We start from the raw sequence: 19,137 nt of genomic DNA, 5'->3' as shown, positions 1-19,137 counted from the left end.
GATGATGATGATGATGATGATGATGATGATGATGATGATGATGATGATGATGATGCAACAGATTTTGGCCAGTCAAACTGAGCACTTACACAAGACCAAACAGAAACAGGAGTTATTGAATAAATTATGCAATGAGTGTAATCACACACAGTTGGAAAAGAGTCAATATTATATGAAGTATTACATGAAGCTTCATTAGATATGAAGTATAATCCTCAGCTGACAGATAAATAAGCACATGAGTGTACTGCAAAGAAAAAAAAGAGGAAAAATAAACTGAAGTTAAATGGCAATGAATTGCAAAAGGCTCAGTCCCTACACACAGAGAGACAGAGAGAGACACACACAGAGAGAAGACAAACATACACAACCGAGGATTACATATTGAAATGGATCTAGATACTCTATTTCATCCAGAAACACCTGGAGCTGGAAGGCCACCACATGCTCCAATACCAATACTAAAGTAAATAAGTTTAGTTGAATACATTAATGTCTGTTGTTCCTTTTTTAGATTACTATTTTTTTAACTACTTCCCCCACTGGTTTTAAGCTTCTCATGCAGACTCAAGTTGGGAAGTGCAGCCTATAATCATATATGATTGGTTTTTTTAAAAAGAGATTGTAGAATTTACCCTATTCCTTTGTGTGGATTTTAAAAAAATCTCATCTATATTGTTCAGTTGTGTGGCACTTTAATTACTTCTTTCGTGAATTTAAAATAGGCAAGATCTTTCATATGAGATAAAAATATTCTGGAGGCATTGTGGTTCTTATTTCACTTTGTTCTCATAGACCTTTCAGATTATAGGCAAAGCTGTTATATTCAGTATAACCATTTTTGAATGATCTCACCCACCATACTTTGGGATCAGCCTATTTCATTTATCTTTGGCCTGGTACATACCCCCCCTGAAAGGGCGGGCTGGAGGCATCCGGTTTTCCTGTGGAGGGATACCGCAGCAGCCAAACTGTGCAGTGTCCCTCCGCCCCAAAGAGAACCCGTAAAAACAGGATTCTTCTTGGGATGCTGCGTGGATGTCACAAGTATGCCATTGGCACATTCGTGATGTAAGCGACGTGCAGTGATGTCTATACACTGTGTGTCACTTATGTTACAATGGCGCCCCCAGTATGGACGGGAGGCCACCATTATGCCACCACCGTGATGTCCTAGGGTTAGGGACTGTGTGGTTGGTGTGCGGTCCCTAACTCTAGAATTGCCACCTGGATGCCGCTTCTTGGCGGTACGTACCAGGCCTAAGTTGCCATCAGCTGCTGGAGCATCCAATAATCTGTCTCAAAATAGCATGCAGACTATGGTCTAGAGCTATTTGTTATTTCAATCATGCCAAAAAAGAAGCAATTACAAGGGGATAATGAAAAGATCCATTTTCATAGTGGGAACAACAATTCAATTCCAAAAGCTACATGCATTAAACAACTCCTGTGTTTTAAGGAGTCATTTAATGCATGTAGTTTTGAGATGAGAAACTTCTAAAAGACTAAGATATCTAAGGGCAGAAATTTTTTGTTGTTGTTATATGTTTTAAGGGAGATCCAGTGTGGTGCATTGGTTTGAGTGTTGGACTACGACTCAGGAGACCAGGATTTGATTCCCAGCTCAGCCACAAGACCCACTGGATGACCTTGGGCAAGTTACATGCTGTCAGCCTTGGCAGAAGGCAATGGCAAACCTCCTCTGAACAAATCTTGCCAAGAAAACCCCATGATAGGTTTGCCATTAAGTAGGAAATGCCTTGAAACCACACAACAACAGCAGCAGCAACAACAAATGTTTTAAGGAGAATATGTACAGCCAACCAAGAATTTTTGCTGATTATTTTGTTAAGCTTTCTTCTTCATGGGAAGGTTTGTGAGCTCTTCTTTTAATAGGAAATTAGTGAAGAAAAACATTAAATTACATTCTCCATTAAACATTAAATTAAGTTGGTAGCTTTACTGTTGATAGGCAAAGCATTGCTGGAAGCAAGCCCAAATCCTACCCTGGAGCTGCAACGATCAGTCATGGTTATTCAAGCATGCATCATGTTGTGTACAATTTCATGTTCCTAGAAGCTGGTAGTGATCAAGATTCAACTGTTCTTGGGAAAAGATGTGGACATTGAGTTTGAAATTTACCTTGAATTATAACTTGAGAGAGAGCTTTTATAAAATGATGTGTAGATGGTATTTAATTCTTGATAGGTTATTGAAAATGTTTAAGAACAGCTCAAATAAATGTTGGAAATATAAACAAAAGAGGGATTTTTTCCAAATAATAATAATAATAATAATTATTATTATTATTTGTATTCCACTTTTTCACAAAGGAATCAAAGCAAATTCCAACAGTATAATTAAAACATCAAACAAAATTACAATTAAAAAAACCCCAAAACCCCAACCTTCCCCCCATCATAAAAACAGTGATCAACCCCTAAAAAATATTAAACATCAAAAAATTTATAACTATCCAATATGAATACACTAAAATTTCAGGCAGATTAGAGCATGTGGTGGACCTGTGATAAACCACGAAAGTATTGAACTCAAATGCATTTAAGCTAGAGGAGAGCTTTAAACTCAAAATGCAGTTGAAACTAGAGACATTTTTGTTAGGAATGGTAGGTGACAAATTAGAGAAGAAGGACTTTATTGTATATGGTTATGGTAGCAAGAACAGTATACGCCCGAAGGTGACAAGTTGCTATTATTGTAACACAAGAAGATTGGCTGATCAAAATGACCGAACTTGCTGAGATGGACAAGTGGACAAGTGATCAAAGAGACTTTTTAAAATCCATTTAAAGAAGATTGGGATTTGTTCATTGCTTATTTGCAGTTACATTGGGATTATGAATCAGTAGTAGGTTTGCAAAAAGAAAAAGTAACTATGTAGTAGAAGCTTAAATATAATAACATATTAGGCAGTATAGAAATAGCAGCTTTTTCCATCAGTTGCAGGAAAAGTCAGTAATATCTGTTTCATAGTTTAATTAGAGGTGTTTTTTTTTTAAAAAAAGTATTATTCATGTATCAATTTATATATATATATATATATATATATATATATATATATATATATGGTTTAGATTTATATAAAAATGTTTTTGTTTGTGTGTATGTTTAAAAAAAGATTCAATTGTTATTATCTTGTACAGTTACAAACATCCATTTTATAGGCAGATAGGAAGCCGCCTTACACCAAGTCAGAGTGTTGGTTCATCTAGCTCAGTACTGTCTACATAAGAGGTGCATAGCCCCTTATGGCAGACTGTATCATCCCTGCCTAGGTGTCAGTGGTGCACCCTCATCCCCCCTTGTTGCCCAGTTAAACTGTGGGGAAAAGACCACTGCTATTTTCATTTCTGGAATTCAGACTGAGGTCCAAGCAGAGTCTCTTCAGCTACTAAGCAGGGAAACCCTACTTTAATCTTTAATTAGCTATCACAGTCATTTAAAGACATTCACATTTTAAATATCCTTCTCTTTCAACACCTGCAGCTGTGCTTTGGGAGCCTAAAAGATGTTCCAGTGACCTCTGCACAGACATGAGCAGAACTGTACTGTGCTTTGCATACCTGAAATGGTCTGCCCCAAAGCTTATTTCTTGAGTAGGCATGCACAAAACTGAGATTTGTTTTGTAGGCTTGGCAGTAAAATGACCCAATTGAAAAGAACTGTTTGTGTGCATGCTCACAGATGTATGTCTGTTTGTGAGCATGTTTGTGAGTGTGTTTTGTATTCAAACACACTCACAGAGGCAACACTAGGGGCTGAAGGGGTGCAACTTGCACCAGGTGACAACCCAGAAGAGGAGTGTCACTTTGTCGGGCTCTCCTCCCACTGTGCCCCTCCCCACTTTGCTATAGTGGCAAAGTAAAAGCCTAAGTGCGCAGCTCCTGGCTTTGCTGTGGCAACAGAGGTCTCCTCATGAGGAGACCTCTGTCACTGGGCTGAAGGAGAGGGTGGAGCATACCCTTTTGGCTGCCCCTCAGCAGCACACCCCCCAACTGGGTGACACCTGGGCAGAGACACACCACTGCACACATGTGCATACTCTCTCTCTCTCTCTCACACACACACACAGCTTGAGGGGAGAGGATACAAGGGGAGAGGTAACCCAGTCAGGCAGTCCAATAAAGAATTAATGAACTTCCTCAGTGTCCACAGAATGGTAAGTGTGGTGAAAAAGAAGACTTGTTAGTAATGGAGGTAGAGTGGTGTATCTTGAACAGGTGTTATTCCCTATTACACCATTTGTACAAGTAGGACATGGCACAGAATACTAGCATTTAAAGGGCTTCCATTCACATTCTAGCCATTCAGGCTGCATGGATCTGTGTCCACTAAGCATTTGGCTGTTTTGGTACTTCCTCTCCCTAAAGTTGTTTTGCCTTCTAAATATTATTTGTCTTTCTGAAAATGTCAGGGTTCCCCCAAGCAAGCCTCCTGTTTGGAGTTTGTTTCAGTATATTAGGATATTATTTTATCATTTTAGTATTTTATAGTAATGTGTTCTATCATCCATTATTGATTACATATGTTTGTGTTCTGCCTTTTAGTGGGCATTATAAAAATAAATATAAGTAAACATTATTAATCCTAAAACACCTCTTTCTTGTAGAGGCAGGTACCATTTGGGCAACATATGAGCAGACACATGGAAAATGTGTTTGCTATTAGGATACACAACATACTGTCTGATTCAAACTTCTTCCCAGAAAAGTAATAGACCCTCTCTGTAACCTGAAGGTTTGTAGAGAAAACAACACACACACACAATTCTGTGTTTGTTTGTGCTTACCCCAAATGCATGTGTGCATATAAATGCATTTGAAGGGAGATGGCTGTCTTTTCCTTTAACACCATGAGGCCAGTTTTCCTGGATTGTAAAGGTAAATCTGGTTATTTTTACCTGTGTAAATTTTCATTTATAAATGAAATCCTCAGCTAGCATAAATGGAACATTGTGAACTGAATTGTCCTGATAGGACAAAAAAAGAATTAAAGAGCAAGTTTTTGGACTGTACTTAATCTCTGAAACATTATGAAGCCATGCACAGACACAAACACTCATATACAAACAACCCCGTTCTCTTGTTGGATGTGCATGCATGTGCACGCACGCGCGCGCACACACACACACACACAGAAGCTCAGACCTCCACTGTATACTAAACTCTATGGAAAACATCAGTTCCCTCATTTCCTCAGTGAAGTTAATTCCACCTTTCCTCCATTTTGCATGTTGTTGATCCTGTCACTCTGTTGTTTTCCCCCCCAGCTGTGCTTGCTTTTCTTTAATGGTAGATGAAAACACATTACAGTAGTTGAGGGGGGACAGGATGCAATGCTGGGGAATTACAGGGGAAACAACAACAGGGAGAACAGAGGTGACAAACAGTAATTGTGAAAGTGTTTGCTGTTCCAACAGAGACAACTTTCATAGGGACATTCATTATATTGCAGGTTGTACTTTTAAATCCACCAAGCACAGAAATAATGACAAGCTGATATTATTCAGGACAGCCTTGTTAGGTTGCTTGGTAAGCACGTCTGATCCTTTCAACACACACAAAAAGGGTCTGATAAATTCACCCATTAAATACATCACTATTAAAAGAAACCTGGTAGAGCCTATTCCATTCTCCACCTCTGTGCTATTACAGCATTAGGCCATTGTCAGACCCTACAGGAGGGTAACACAGCTGTCTATCAAAGTCATTCAGAAATGCAACTGGCCCTACCAATAAGGAAGGCTGGGCAAAACATGTGTCAAGATAATGTGGAAAGGAGCAGGTTGGTAGTTAGCGGTAAAGATCAGCAGGCAGACACAAAGCCCTTTCCCACAAACCACTTCCCTTGAAACAATTCTTCCTCCAGCCAGGCTCATTTCTAGCTCCCTCCTTGGTACTGGAAAAACAAGCAAATAAAGAATTACTGATCTGTTGTTACTGTCAAGCCCAAAGTCTTGGCAGACTTCTATTTTCATTAAAAAAAAAAATAGTTTGGTGGAAACTGGGACCTTAGAAAAGTTAGACTTTGTGGATATCACCAAAGCATGGAATAGAAATCATTTTCAAGATCTCAGCTCTCAAGAATGTAAGCTTATTCTACTAACCAGTGTTTGAGGTATGGAGAGCAACCAGGTGAATCCACACTTTCAATCTGGTACAGCAGTAAGCAAACGTTGTACTCTATATTCCTATTCCCATTCCTTTTCCTTTCCTCTCAGTGGCATGAAAGTGTTTTGATAAAGTCAAACTTTGGCAGTGTTAGTTTGGAATATCAGTTTGTAAGGGGATCTTGTAGCATCTTTGAGACTAAGGGGCTGTACAGACTGGCCAAAAGGGTTGGCATCAGGGTGGAGTGGAGGCATGGTGACCACATGTTGCATGCCCTAACTCCACCCCAAAGCTGCCAGGAAGCCACCAGGTGAACCAGACTGGTGGGCGGGGGGATTCACAATGTTTCTTTGGTGGAGTGTTTAGACATGCTGTGCCGAAGAAATGGCAAAAAGCCACGGCAGCAAGGCAGCTTTATGCCATTTTAAAAAGAAACAGCATTTTGCTGGCCCTTTTTGGGCTGGCAAATTGCCGAATCAGGGCCGCAGTGTGTGGTTGCTGCAGCCCTGATCTGGCGCTGAAAGGGGCAGTGGGATGCCACTCCTTGGGGGCTTTCTCTACAGCCCCTAACTGGGCAAAAGAAGTTGTAGTGCAAGCTTTTATAGACCTGGTCTCCTTCCTGAGATGCAAGCATCTCAGGAAGTCGAACAAGACTATGAAAACTTATGCTACAACTTCTTCCACTCAGTTAGTCTCAAAGGTACCTTTGCATAGTTGTTTTCTAGTGCATATTCTTTTTTTTTTAAGTTGGCTATAAATCCGGGAGGAAAATTGTGTTACCGTTCCTGGTGTTATTGAATTGCAAGTCCCAGCAGCCTTAGGTGGCATAGCCAATGGTGAGGAATGCTGGGATCTGCGCTTCACTGGCATCGGGAAAGCCACCCAATTCCCATTCCTGCTCCAAATCATTTGAGAATGGGTGAAGAAAGCACCGGATAACGGCTGTTTGTTTCCTCCTCTCTGACATTTCAAGCAGCAAGAAATAATAATAAAATAAAATAAAAAACCAAAAACAAATAAGAGGCAATATGTCAGCTGAAATGAAACAGGAGACAAACAATTGACCACACTGTTAACCCAAGAGTTACAGCTGTTTGTATACAGATCCATTTCCCTAAGCTAGTGTAAATTAACTCTGGAGAAAGCATCATGTTAATTGATTCTGGAAATGAGAATATTGCATCTGCAAAACTAATCATCCCTGCTTTGAATAAAGAAAAACACCTGCTGCTGCTGTTGCTTTGTCTCTCTCTTCACCCAAACTAGTGTATGCGTCTCAGTCCATTTTCATTAATCTAACAAAACACAGTGGGCTCTCTTGCCCCCCCTTCTGAATTTGTTGCAAGAAGCAAGTTTGCTTTGTGCCAAAATTATGACCACTGTGTGGGTGGCAAAAGTGGAGACTTGGCACGCAAACTGCAATAATGGAGTTGGTACACCTGTTATGAAAAGAAGCTAAGTGGAACTTCTACTGTCAACAGGGAGCAATTTTCTGTATTTTAAGAACTGCTAAGGAAGGAAGTAGCCAGGTTGATAAATATGGTTAAATACTCTGGTCTCAAGCAGCATGCCCAGAGCAGGTAGGCCTTTTCAGCAACCACAACCACAACAGTCAATCCGTTGTTTGGCAGGGAAGGGAGCAGAGGAAACAATGAATCCAGCAGTCATACTCTCCTGGTTCCCAAACAACTCAGTGGCAGGATTCCAGTCTTTCTGAAAGAAAGGTGTGGTAAAAAAGCTTGTGGTAACTATTTTCTGAACTACCACCTCAGAATCCTCAGGAACAGTGACCATCCTTACCAGGGGATTCTGGGATCTAGTAAAAAAGAAAAGGAATGTCCCCACATTCTTTTTCAAGAACCCATTTGCCCACAGTACTCCTCATGTGTGCAGTGTATATTCCTATTTATCCTTACGTCAAGATAATATGAGACAGTACTTACTTCATTGCCCAGTGTCTTCAGGAGATGATGGAAAAAGTTATCAAGCTCCTTCCCTTCTATGTAACCATTGTCTAAAATAAATTGAAATATGGAGTACTGAACATATAGCATACAATTAATATTTGTGGCCTAATCTTTACAAATTACACTTACCATTTGCATTTCATACTTTTATTGATGCCTTTTAAAAAAGCAAAGCTCACTTGAGCCATACAGTTTGCACAAGCTGCATTTCAATGCTTTAAAAAAAAACACCACTAGATTTTTAAAATATGCAGTTAAATGGTTACAATTTTTTAAAGATAACTTGTGTACTTTTTAAAGCAAATAAGAGATAGAAACTTGAGACAACTTTCACTGATATCTCTGACATCAGCACAGAGATTCTGCAGTCTACACTGCAGAAATAATCTAGTTTGACACTGTTTTAACTGCCATGTCTCACTGCTTTGAGACATTTAGCCTTCTTTGTCAGAGAACTTTGGTGCCACAACCAACTACAATTCCCAGAATTTCATAGCATTCAGCCACAGCTGTTAAAAAGGTGTCAAACTGGATTAATTCTGCAGTGTGGATGCAGCCTATCACACAAATATGGGGACAAGATGTAAGCTACCCATGCTAGAGACAGCCTAGCAAATAGGGAAAGATTTTAGACACCTAGGATTTTGAGGCGAGTGAAAGAGTGAAGGCTTGAATGAATGGGAAAATGCATTAAGTGGGTAATTTAAAAATTACATTTTTTAAAATTAATAAGTCTGACTCAAATATAAATCAATGCTGGTTTAAGCAGTTACCTGGATCTGGACAATACATCCAGAGTGACATTTTATCAGGAAAGCAAAACATAAGCTATCGGCTTCTTACAGCCAGCAACTCCTTTTTGTTTGTCACTCTGTCAAGTGCCACGTTAATGCTATGCCAATGAGAAAATGATGATGGAGATGATGGTGGTGGCAGTGATAGCAATCTCCCTAAATGGCTCCAGTCAGACAACAGCCCTGGAGTTAAAACAATGCACTTTCAGAAATGTTGGACACTTTGTAGTCACAGAAATAAAAGCAGCTTAAGTGTCTGCACCTGAATGGTCAGAAACAACACCAGACGTTCTCCTAGCTGGATTTTACATGCAAATGCATTTTAGAGTCATATTAGTTCATAAGTAAATTTTTTTTTAAAAAAACTGAATTGGGCAAATACCATGCTCAGGGAGAACCAAATGTCACATAAAACATGCAAACTTTAAATTTCCCCCAAAGCCGGCATGGCTTGTAGTGGTTTGACAATGACTCTGGGGACCAGAGTTCAAATCCCTACTCAACCATCATGGGAACCCACTGGGAGACCTTGGGCAAGTCCCACTCTCTCAGCCTCAGAAGACAGCAATGGCAAACCCCCTTCTGAACAAATCTTGTCCAGAAAACCCCATGACAGGGTTGCCTGAGCAGGGTTGGTTAAAAAAAGAAAAGAAAAGGGAATGGGGGAAAAACAACAAACAAACAACAACAACAGTGTCTTAAAAATCTTCAAACTCCATTTTGTGGGTGATTCTAGCTGCAGACAGAGATCTCAAACGCACTGCAGAAATAATCCAGTTTGAAACCGCTTTGGCTGCCCTGGCTCAGTGCTAGGGAATCCTGGGAACTGTAGTTGATTGGGCCACCAGAGCTCTCTGACAGAGAAGGCTGAGGGCAGTTCCCAGAATTCCTTAGCATTGAGCCAGGGCAGTTAAAGCGGTCTCAAACTGGATGGTTTCTGAAGGGTGCAGATGTATAAGGATTATATTAAAATATAATGTATAAGGACTATATTAAAATATAATGTATAAGGAAGGGGTAGAAGAGTATATTAAAACAGAATATATAAGGATTATATTAAAATAGAATAATAAGGATATTAAAATAGAATGTATAAGGAGAGGGTAGACAATTATATTAAAATAGAATATATAAGGATTATATTAAAATAGAATGTATAAGGATTGTATTAAAATAGAATGCATAAGGACTATATGAAAACATAATGTATAAGGAGGGGGTAGAAGTTTATAATAAAATAGAATGTATATTGTGCAACGTTGCTAATCTGATTGTATTTAAATAGATAGATAGATAGATAGATAGATAGATAGATAGATAGATAGATAGATAGATAGAGGGAATGGGGGAGAAAGAGGCAGCAACAATAAGGAAGAGTCCCTGGCTGCAGAGTGAAGGAGGCAAGCAGAGGAGCCAGGATGGGACCTTTTGCACAAACTTTTCCCATGCCCACCCCTGGGGTCTGTGGCCCTTTGGCCCCTGGGGACCCCTCCTCGACTGCCCCTGGGGCTGTCCCTTCCCCTTCCTTCCCTGGGGTCTCACCGTCGGCGTCCAGGTGCTGCCAGAGGCGGAGGAAGCCGGCGGCGTCAAGGCTCCGCAGAGGGTCGCTCTCCATGGTGCTGAAGGAGGAGGCCAGGCACAAAAGGTGCTGAAGAAGAAGAGGAGGAGGAAGGGTGCATTCAGGAGGCAGCCCAGGCAGAGACCCGCCCTTTGGGGAACAAGGCATTCATAAAGGCAGGGAATAAAGCCTGCCTCCACTGCTCCAGGTCCCCCTCCCTCAGGGTCTCCTCACTGCCAAGAATCACAAGGCACTGACACACGAGGGACAGGCCAGGAAAGTGGCCAAAGGAAAACTCTGAAGCCTCCCCAAATGCTATTTGGTAACACTCCAATTCTGGGCCATGCCAACAACTATCAGCTCAGAAGGCACAGAGAGGCCATTGAAATCCACAAACATCTAGGAGTTTATCACACTGAGGCTAATCTCAGCATTAAAGAGAGATTAATTATATTAAAATCAACCAATGTCAGAAATGCATCACCACTGAAATCCTGAAAGTAAAAAGATGAATTTTAAGGCTTTTTTGTGACCGCTTCAATGGTGGATTTTGTGCAATGTCGTGGGAAATTGTTTCGTGTAATTACACAATTTGTCCAGGATATTCACGAGATAAATTCCTGATTTCCTTCGTGTGATAAACTCCCTAGATAACTTCAACAGGAAAGAAGAAACCCTGGAAGTAAAGAAAGTTTGGCCACCAGTCCTGGAAAACACCAATATCAAGACCCAGCAAAGGAAAGCCACCCGGAGTCAGGGGTTTTCCCCAGCAGACAATGGATTACTAAGTAAATAGACACCCCGAGGTCTTGCCACTCAACAACAGAACAATATATTTATGAAGTTGAAGGATTTCATGGCTGGCATCCATAGATTTTGTGGGTTTCTTGGGCCATGTTCTAGAAGAATCAGGAATAAACTCTTCTAGAACATGGCCACATAGCCTGAAAACCCCATAAAAAACAATACACAGATTAACATGCAAATCACCTCCTCTCAACCAACAGTATATATACTCCACTCTCTTCCATGCCAGCATTCTCTGAAGATGTCAGCCACAGCTGCTGGCAAAACATCAGGAATAAACTCTTCCAGAACACAGCCACACAGCCCCCAAACCTCACCAAAAAAAAAAAAACCTTCCTAGAAATGTCAACCTGCTTCTTAGCCAAAATGGAGGGCCTTTTGGAATCTCTCCTGGATAGGAGGTTGCCATGGAGGACCTGTCCAGGAAAAGGAGGACATGTCTGGTCACCCTGCCCTTCCCTCCTGCTAGGTTGTAGGGCCCACCCCGATGGACACTGTTCTTTCTCTTGGCATTGCAGTCAATGCACCAGAAGGATGTTGGACTAGTTACTAGGAGCAGCACAAGTGGGTGAAAACAGACCTGTTCGAGTCAAAAGGTAGAAACTAGAGTCACCTGGGAAGCTTAAAGAGACTTTTAAAGAAGCTCCTTGGAGATGAGGAAGCCTCTGGACTCCCTACTGTGCTCAACTTGATCAGTTAGTAGGGGGCTGTGACGGAGTCTTCTTCCAATCCTGGTTTGGGCTGACTGTAAGGGAGGAGCTGAGGGAAAGAGTAGATATAAAAGGGAGGAGTAAGCGATGGTTAAGTTCAGTGAGTTCAGTACAGAGTTCAGACAGAAGAAAAGGGTGAGGCAGATGATTTAAGTCAAGAGTTCTGTTTAGGGGAGTTCAGTGAAGAGAAATCGAGTGGGGGAAGTACCAGCTACTGTTGAATAATTGTAACCATACCACCTTTGTAACTATTCTACCCTTGATACATGCAGGGATAGCTGTGATGGCCCTTTAGCAAATTTAAACAAAACCCCATCAAACAGTGAGACGTTTATTGGCCAACTGAAGTGCACAATATACTGTGGAGTCGAAGTCTTTCATGGCCGGCATCCATAGTTTTTTGTGGGGTTTTTTGGGCTATATGGCCATGTTCTAGAAGAGTTTTCTTCCTGACGTTTTGCCAGCATCTGTGGCTGGCATCTTCAGAGAATCTGAAGATGCCAGCCACAGATGCTGGTGAAACGTCAGGAAGAAAACTCTTCTAGAACATGGCCATATAGCCCCAAAACCCCACAAAAAACTATGCACGATGTACTTGTTTCAAACTTTCGAAGCTCCACTGGCTTCTTCATCAGGCAAGATGTTACAAACCAAACAGGAGAAAAACTAGAGGTGTTAGGAAGACGCCTGCATTCTGTTGTTTCTGTCCTTAGTTAAGATGGTATACGGAGGGAATCTTTTGCAGGCTGGCTCCTCCTCCTCCTGGCCATGTGGGAGATTTTCAATGTCCAGGAAATTTACAGTCCATTTGCATCTCAACAAGGACCCCTCTCTTGCAATCCAGAAAACATGCAGCAGTAGCTTTGTTGGTCATTTAGCAAATTCAAACAAAAATCCACCAAACAGTGATACCTTTATTGGCCAACCGAAATGCACGATATACTTATTGCAAGCTTTCAAAGCTCTACTGGCTTCTTCATCAGGTAAGATGTTACAAACCAAACAAACTCTTGCTATATGTTATTAAATAAAGTTAAGGTTTGTTTGTTACCAAAGAACCCTCTGCCTGAGTGAATTCACAACCATATAGGCACATAAAATACACTACCAAAAATATAAAACTTATTAAGAGGAAGACATTGGGCCTGAAACATTTAGGGAAAGTTCATAAAGGGTGGATGTGGGGCAGGTGTCTTCTAATGTCTCTGAGGTGAAAGGTAACCACAAGGCATGACAAAAAAGAAAGGCAGATGTTGATCCTGCCTTTAAACACTACCTCTCCTTTTTTTGTGCCAGAATTTCAGAACAGAAATCTTTCTAGGGCTCACAGGGATGCTGAGGATGTCTGAGGGTTTGTCAAGGGAAGAATTTGCATATGGCAAATGAATTGTATCTTGCAATTGCTGCTCCAGAGAGCCAGCATGGCATAGTGGTGTGAGTGTTGGGCCAGGACTATGGGGAACAGGGTTTGAATCCCCACTCAGCCATGGAAAGTCACTGGGTGACCTCAGGCAAGTCACACTCTCTCAGCCTCAGAGCATGTTAATGGCAAACCCCCTCTGAAAAGACTTACCTAGAAAATCTCACGATAGGCTCACCTTAGGGTTGCCATAAACTGGAAACAACCTGAGGGTACACAACAAATTGCTGCTCTGAGAATATGCCTGAAATCACTTAAAATGAGTGGAAAGGAAACCAGAAGTCAATACTTTAGAATCTAAACTGGAGGCAGGAACCCTTTGAGCCAGTATGATATAGTGTTTTGTGTGGTGGACCAGGACTCCAGGAGACCAGAGTGCGAATCCCTGTTCAGCCACAGAAACCCACTGGGTAACTTTGGGTAAGCCACACTCTCTCAGTTGCTGAGATAGATATTGGCAAGCCTCTTCCAAACAAACCTTGCCAGGAAAATTCTGTTATAGAGTTGCCCTCCTAAATGCACCATAAGGCACTAGATTATGCCTGATCTTGAAAGCTAAGTACTTGGATGCGCAATCAACAAATATGACATACTGGAGGCTATGTTTTAGAGCAGTGATTCCCAAACTTTGGTTTTCCAAGTATTTTGGACTTACTGGAAGCCTTAGCCAGCTTGGCCAACAGACAGGAATTCTGGGAGCTGAAGTCCAAAACATCTAGAAGACCAAAGTTTGGGAAGCACTGTTTTAGAGGAAGGAACTGGCCAAACCACTTCTGTCTTTTTCTTGCCTAAAAAAACCCTATGGAATTAATGGGATCGCCATAAGTCAACAGGTGACTGGAAGGCATACACACACACACAGAGAGAAGCTGGAAATGACTTGATACATAACACGAAGGGATGCCTTGGTTCTTTGGAATTCAATGCACTCCTGCCAGCCTGTGCAATCGTAAAATTTTATGGAAGTTGTAATCCAAAACATCTGGGGGGCCAATTATCTTCCCATCCTGAACTAAACTTTAAGTGAGAACTTCTTTTAAAAAATTAAAGGGGAAGGGTATCTGTGATGAACCTTATAGAGAAATTCATTCTAAAGTGAAAATTTCCAAGTTTATTTTAATACCTTAAAAATGGGGGGCAAAGAAATGTTCCATAATTTTGTTGTTGTCCATGCTCTGCACTTAATTATGTATGAGATATTTCAAAGCATTGAGTAAGACTGCATTGAGTAAGACTCTATACCTTTATAAGGGGAGTAACTTCAAATAATGTTATTGCTATTGTACTCAGTGCCTGAGGCACTGAGAAAGTTCTTGAATTTTTTTATCCACTCATGGCAGACTAAATACTGAGCCAGTTGGGCCATTGCTCTTTACCTTATGGCAAATCCACGCTTCTTATTCTTGGATAGTCAATAGTCTGATTGTGACTATTGAGAACATATTACTGTACATGTATTATATAGTTCCAGTCCCAGATGCTGGTATTTCTTGTTAAATGAAATGCTGGCACACCTTGAATGTTCTGAAACCTGGGGTTTAAAATAATATCCACAGGTTAAAAGGTAACACAAGAGTATATTTGTGGTCGATATTCTAGACAAAGCTACATTACATGCAAGCTGATTCTGACTTATAACAACTCCACCATTCTTTCTTGGCATGGTTTATTTAGAAGAGGTTTGCCCAAGGTGTGTGTTTCCATGTCTGAGTGGATAGCTGAATGCTGGTCTCCTGGATTCCTAGTCCAACACTGAGATGATACACCATGCTTGTCATTGCAGGGCTGACCCAAGATATTTTGCTGCCAGATGAGAGGAAAAGGTTAGTTAGTGGACCCCTCCCCACCTATTCCAAGCAGAGAAGCTTATTGAACTTGCCATTGAATCTGGCAGTCTTTAGGTGTGGTATTCTTTTGTTTTGTATTTTTTAGCATAGGGGACATTCATTTGCTTACCTTTTCAACTAGCATTGCAACAACAACAGCATTCTATAACCCCGTCATATATCTTTTTCTTGTTTCCTCTTTCTTTCCCTTTTTTCAAAATAATGAGAATCCTCTTGTCAAAGGCTTAACGTTAATTAAAGGAGCAAAGAAAGAAAGAAAGAAAGAAAAAAGAAAAGAAAAGAAACTGATAGCAATACAAATGACTCTAGAATGGTGTCTATGCTTGTCCAGCTGCTTATCCAGTTGTTCCATACAGGAGAGCATGTAAGTTTGATTTGTGAGTGTGTCAGTTTTACTCTGTTTGCTTTAGCTTTACTGAGTATGGAGATTACTTTTTATAGGTACGCCTGCACCAGTTCATTTCTGTACAATTACTATTTGCTAATAGACTTTAATGGCAAACAGCAGAAACATGGACTCTTAAATCCACAAATGATTATGCTTGAATAAATTTGTTAGTCTTTATAGTGCTGTCAAGTTCTGCTATTTGTAGATTGATAATTGCTACCTCCTGGGAAATTCATACCTAATCACAGTTCCTATACCAATTTGTTCTTTGGGGTTGTTCACACTATGTTATAAATTGGTTTGCAAACCAGTCTCAAAAGGGGGGGGGGGGAATTCACGTTTGCACCGTTTTTTCCTGACCCAAATTCCAGGGGGCTGATGCAAATCCCCCTTAACCCAGTTCTTTTGGAACCAGGGATTGCAGCACATCTTTTTTAAAAAACTGGTCTTTTTTTACCCAGGGGGGGGGGGGGGGAAATTTGCCCAAACAGTATGATATGGGTGCACATCATTTGATTGACAGTTTTAAAAAAAACCCAAATGATCGAAATTCAGCTCCATTTTAAATCGATACAAATAGTAATGTGAGCTTCTACAGGGTTAAATTGCCACAGGGAGATTAGATGAGAATAAATGTAGTAGAAACTTTGGTTCAGTCTTGCATCATCGAATCTCCCCTGATCTTAGATTGTACACCATAGGCAAGTTCACTCTTATGTATTTATTGTTTGTATGTACAGCGCTGTGCAAATCTACAGTGCTAAATAAACAAACAAATAAAATAATCGACTTGGCACAAAAATGCTAGTGTGAATGAGCCTTTTGCTTTCAGTTTTCTTAACTATGGAAGTGATTACCTCATGAAACAGCAGCTACTGAATACATGAAGATGAAATACAATACTTCAATTGTTCAGCATCCTACACTTCTGCTACCATAGCCATTGTCCTGCTCTGTTCTGTACCTTCAAAACTTTCCCCTTATGCTGTAAAACATAGACATTAGATCAGGGGTAGGCAACCTTTTTGAGCCGGGGGCCGGGTTGGTGTCCCCCAGACAACGGGGGGGGGGGGGGGGAGCAAAAAAATAATAATTAAATAATTAAATAATATAGGACAACATTTTCAAATTAGGACACATTTTTAAAAATGGAGGACATGCAAAAAAATTGGATGCTTTTTTTAAAATGTTAATCTAAATGCATGTTTCTTAGGCATGATCAAAATGGAGGACATTTGGGCATTATTCCTAGACAGATGGCAGAAATGGACTTCCCTTTCTGGCTAACCCCCCTCCCCCCATTCCAAACAGCACATTTGGGCATTGAACATGGCTTTACTTAAGATGGCCTCTTGCAGATTTCAGAGGCTTATTGCATAACCAAACTCTTTGGGTTTCACACTGAACATGGGTTCACATGGCTATGCATATTGAACATGTCAAGGTGTTTTCACAGTTCTTGCACCAAGTGTACTTCTCAGAAGTGTGTACTGTACTTGGTCAAGGGACTTTGGTCTTTCTTCACTGTGCGTGAGTTTGTAAAAATCACAGCAATTTACATTGGCCGTGCCTCAGAGGCTTTCTGATATCAGTATCACCATTAAAGAACCAAAAACACACAGAAAAGGCACTTTGGAAAGTCACACTCTCTTGGCTTCAGAAACAGTGCCTGCATGCCTCTCAAGCTGACTCATATCATTATCAGCATCATCACACTATAATTGTCAAAGCAAGGGAGACTTGTTAGCATTAAAAGCACCCAAAACACACTTTGGAAGGTGACACTCTCTCAGCTTAAGAAACAGTGCCTGCGTGCCTCTCAAGCTGACTCATATCATCATCATCATTATCATCATCATCACACTATAATTGTCAAAGCAAGGGAGACTTGTTAGCACTTAAAGCACACAAAATAAAAATTTAAAAAACCTTGAGGCCTCTGGCCACTCACCACTACCACCACCACCACCTCCTCCTCCGCCTCCTCTTCTTTCTTCTCCTCCCCCCTTCTCCTCTTCCTTCTTCTTCTCCTCCTCCTCCTTCTCCTCCCCTCCTCCTCTTCCTCCTCCTCCTCCTCCTTCTTCTCCTCCCCCCTCCTCTTCCTTCTCCTCCTCCTCCTCCTTCTTCTCCTCCTCACCCCTCCTCCTCTACCTCCTCCTCCTCCTCTTCCTTCTTCTCCTCCCCCCTCCTCCATTAGCCGCACAGACTGGGGGCAGGGTGGAGGAGGCAGAGGAGAAGGAGGTGGGCAGTGCGGGGCTGCGCGGGGAGGAAGGGAGGGCAGCGCGGGGCTGCACGGGGAGGCAGGGAGGGCGGTGTGGGGCTTCCCCCTTTGCCTCCTCTGCCCCAGGCCGTGCAGCCCTCCTTTTCCTCCTCTGTGTGGTGGAGGAGGAGGGCAGCGCGGTCGTGCGGCCCAGGAGGAGGAGGAGGCGGCAGCGGCGGCAGCAGGACTGGGCTGGGGCCAGTCCTGCCGCCTCCTCAAGCCACTTCCGGCCCGTGGGCCAGGGGTTGCCGACCCCTGCATTAGATTGTTGCAAAACAATCCCTGTTAATAGGCTTAATAAAGAGCACTGGCTATTGTTTCCTGCAAAAGCCATAAGAAATGTAGTTCAAAGTGGTGGGGATGGCTAAGAATAATACATTTTCAATAACTTGAAGGAAACAACAGTTCTGGTGGTGGGGAGTCTTGACAATAACAAAAAAGCAAGATGATACTTAAACATAATCAACATTGGGATTATAAAGGAGAGATTACAATTTCTAACAGTGATATCCAATGCTTGAATTGCAGGAGGAAGGAGAGTGGGCCTTCTTTTAATATCTTCCTTCATTTACTGTTTTTACAAGGTCAGAGGGCATTGTTCCTATGTGAATTACCTCTTAGGAACTGTAGTTTCACCTATGATTTCCTAGGAAAGAACAGTTAAAATAGCACATCCCCTTTTCCTTTTGTGAAATGTAGTTTCACCTATCTTGCTGCTTCAAAATTCAACTCATCAAAACCCAGCACAATACCCAGAAGCAAGAGAAAAATGTAGAACTTGATGGAGGTCAGCAGCCACCACACAAAACATTTGCATGAAACAGAGTCACAAGAACTGGCCCCCTTAGAAAAGATACTCTCTAAAGAGATGGTTGGTTGGTTGGGAGGCTTGGGCTGCAGTCCTGTGTAGTCCGGTAGGATTAAGTTCCTCTGTATTCAAAGAGACTTCCTTCTGGGTAGATGTCCATGGGCTTGCAACGTAAGTTACATGGCACTTTTAGCTAGAGTTCTATGTAAATTATGATGCTGACTTTAAAATAATGTTTGTGTTTGCAGATACAAAGGAGATGACTTTGGGCATGAGATCTTGGAACCAGTGCCGGTGCATACATAGAAATTTCTTCAGAATTCTGAACTGGAGTAGAAAATCTAGAGGGGTTCAAGTAGGTATACATCCAAGCACTGCAAGGTGGAGTATCAAATCAAGTAATTAGGACCTTTTGTGCCATCACTAATTTTGATCATTGATTTTTGA

General features: G+C 41.4%; 1 protein-coding gene across 1 annotated transcript in view; it reads right to left on the bottom strand.

Annotated features, from left to right (window-relative positions):
- SCGN (secretagogin, EF-hand calcium binding protein) overlaps positions 1 to 10,587 on the bottom strand; it is a 30,902-nt gene extending 20,315 nt beyond the window's left edge. Inside the window, exons 1-2 of the mRNA XM_042464231.1 lie at positions 10,435 to 10,587; positions 8,075 to 8,145 (exon numbers count right to left, since the gene is read on the bottom strand). Coding sequence (XP_042320165.1) covers positions 8,075 to 8,145; positions 10,435 to 10,507 — 144 coding nt within the window. The 5' untranslated portion in view covers positions 10,508 to 10,587. The remainder of the gene's footprint in view (positions 1 to 8,074; positions 8,146 to 10,434) is intronic.
- Positions 10,588 to 19,137: the final 8,550 nt, after the last annotated feature.

The sequence above is a fragment of the Sceloporus undulatus genome, chromosome 4, assembly GCF_019175285.1.
Source record: "Sceloporus undulatus isolate JIND9_A2432 ecotype Alabama chromosome 4, SceUnd_v1.1, whole genome shotgun sequence".
Lineage (NCBI taxonomy): Eukaryota > Metazoa > Chordata > Lepidosauria > Squamata > Phrynosomatidae > Sceloporus > Sceloporus undulatus.
Note: the sequence above shows the minus strand (reverse complement) of the source record. Positions and strands in the feature narration are given on the sequence as shown.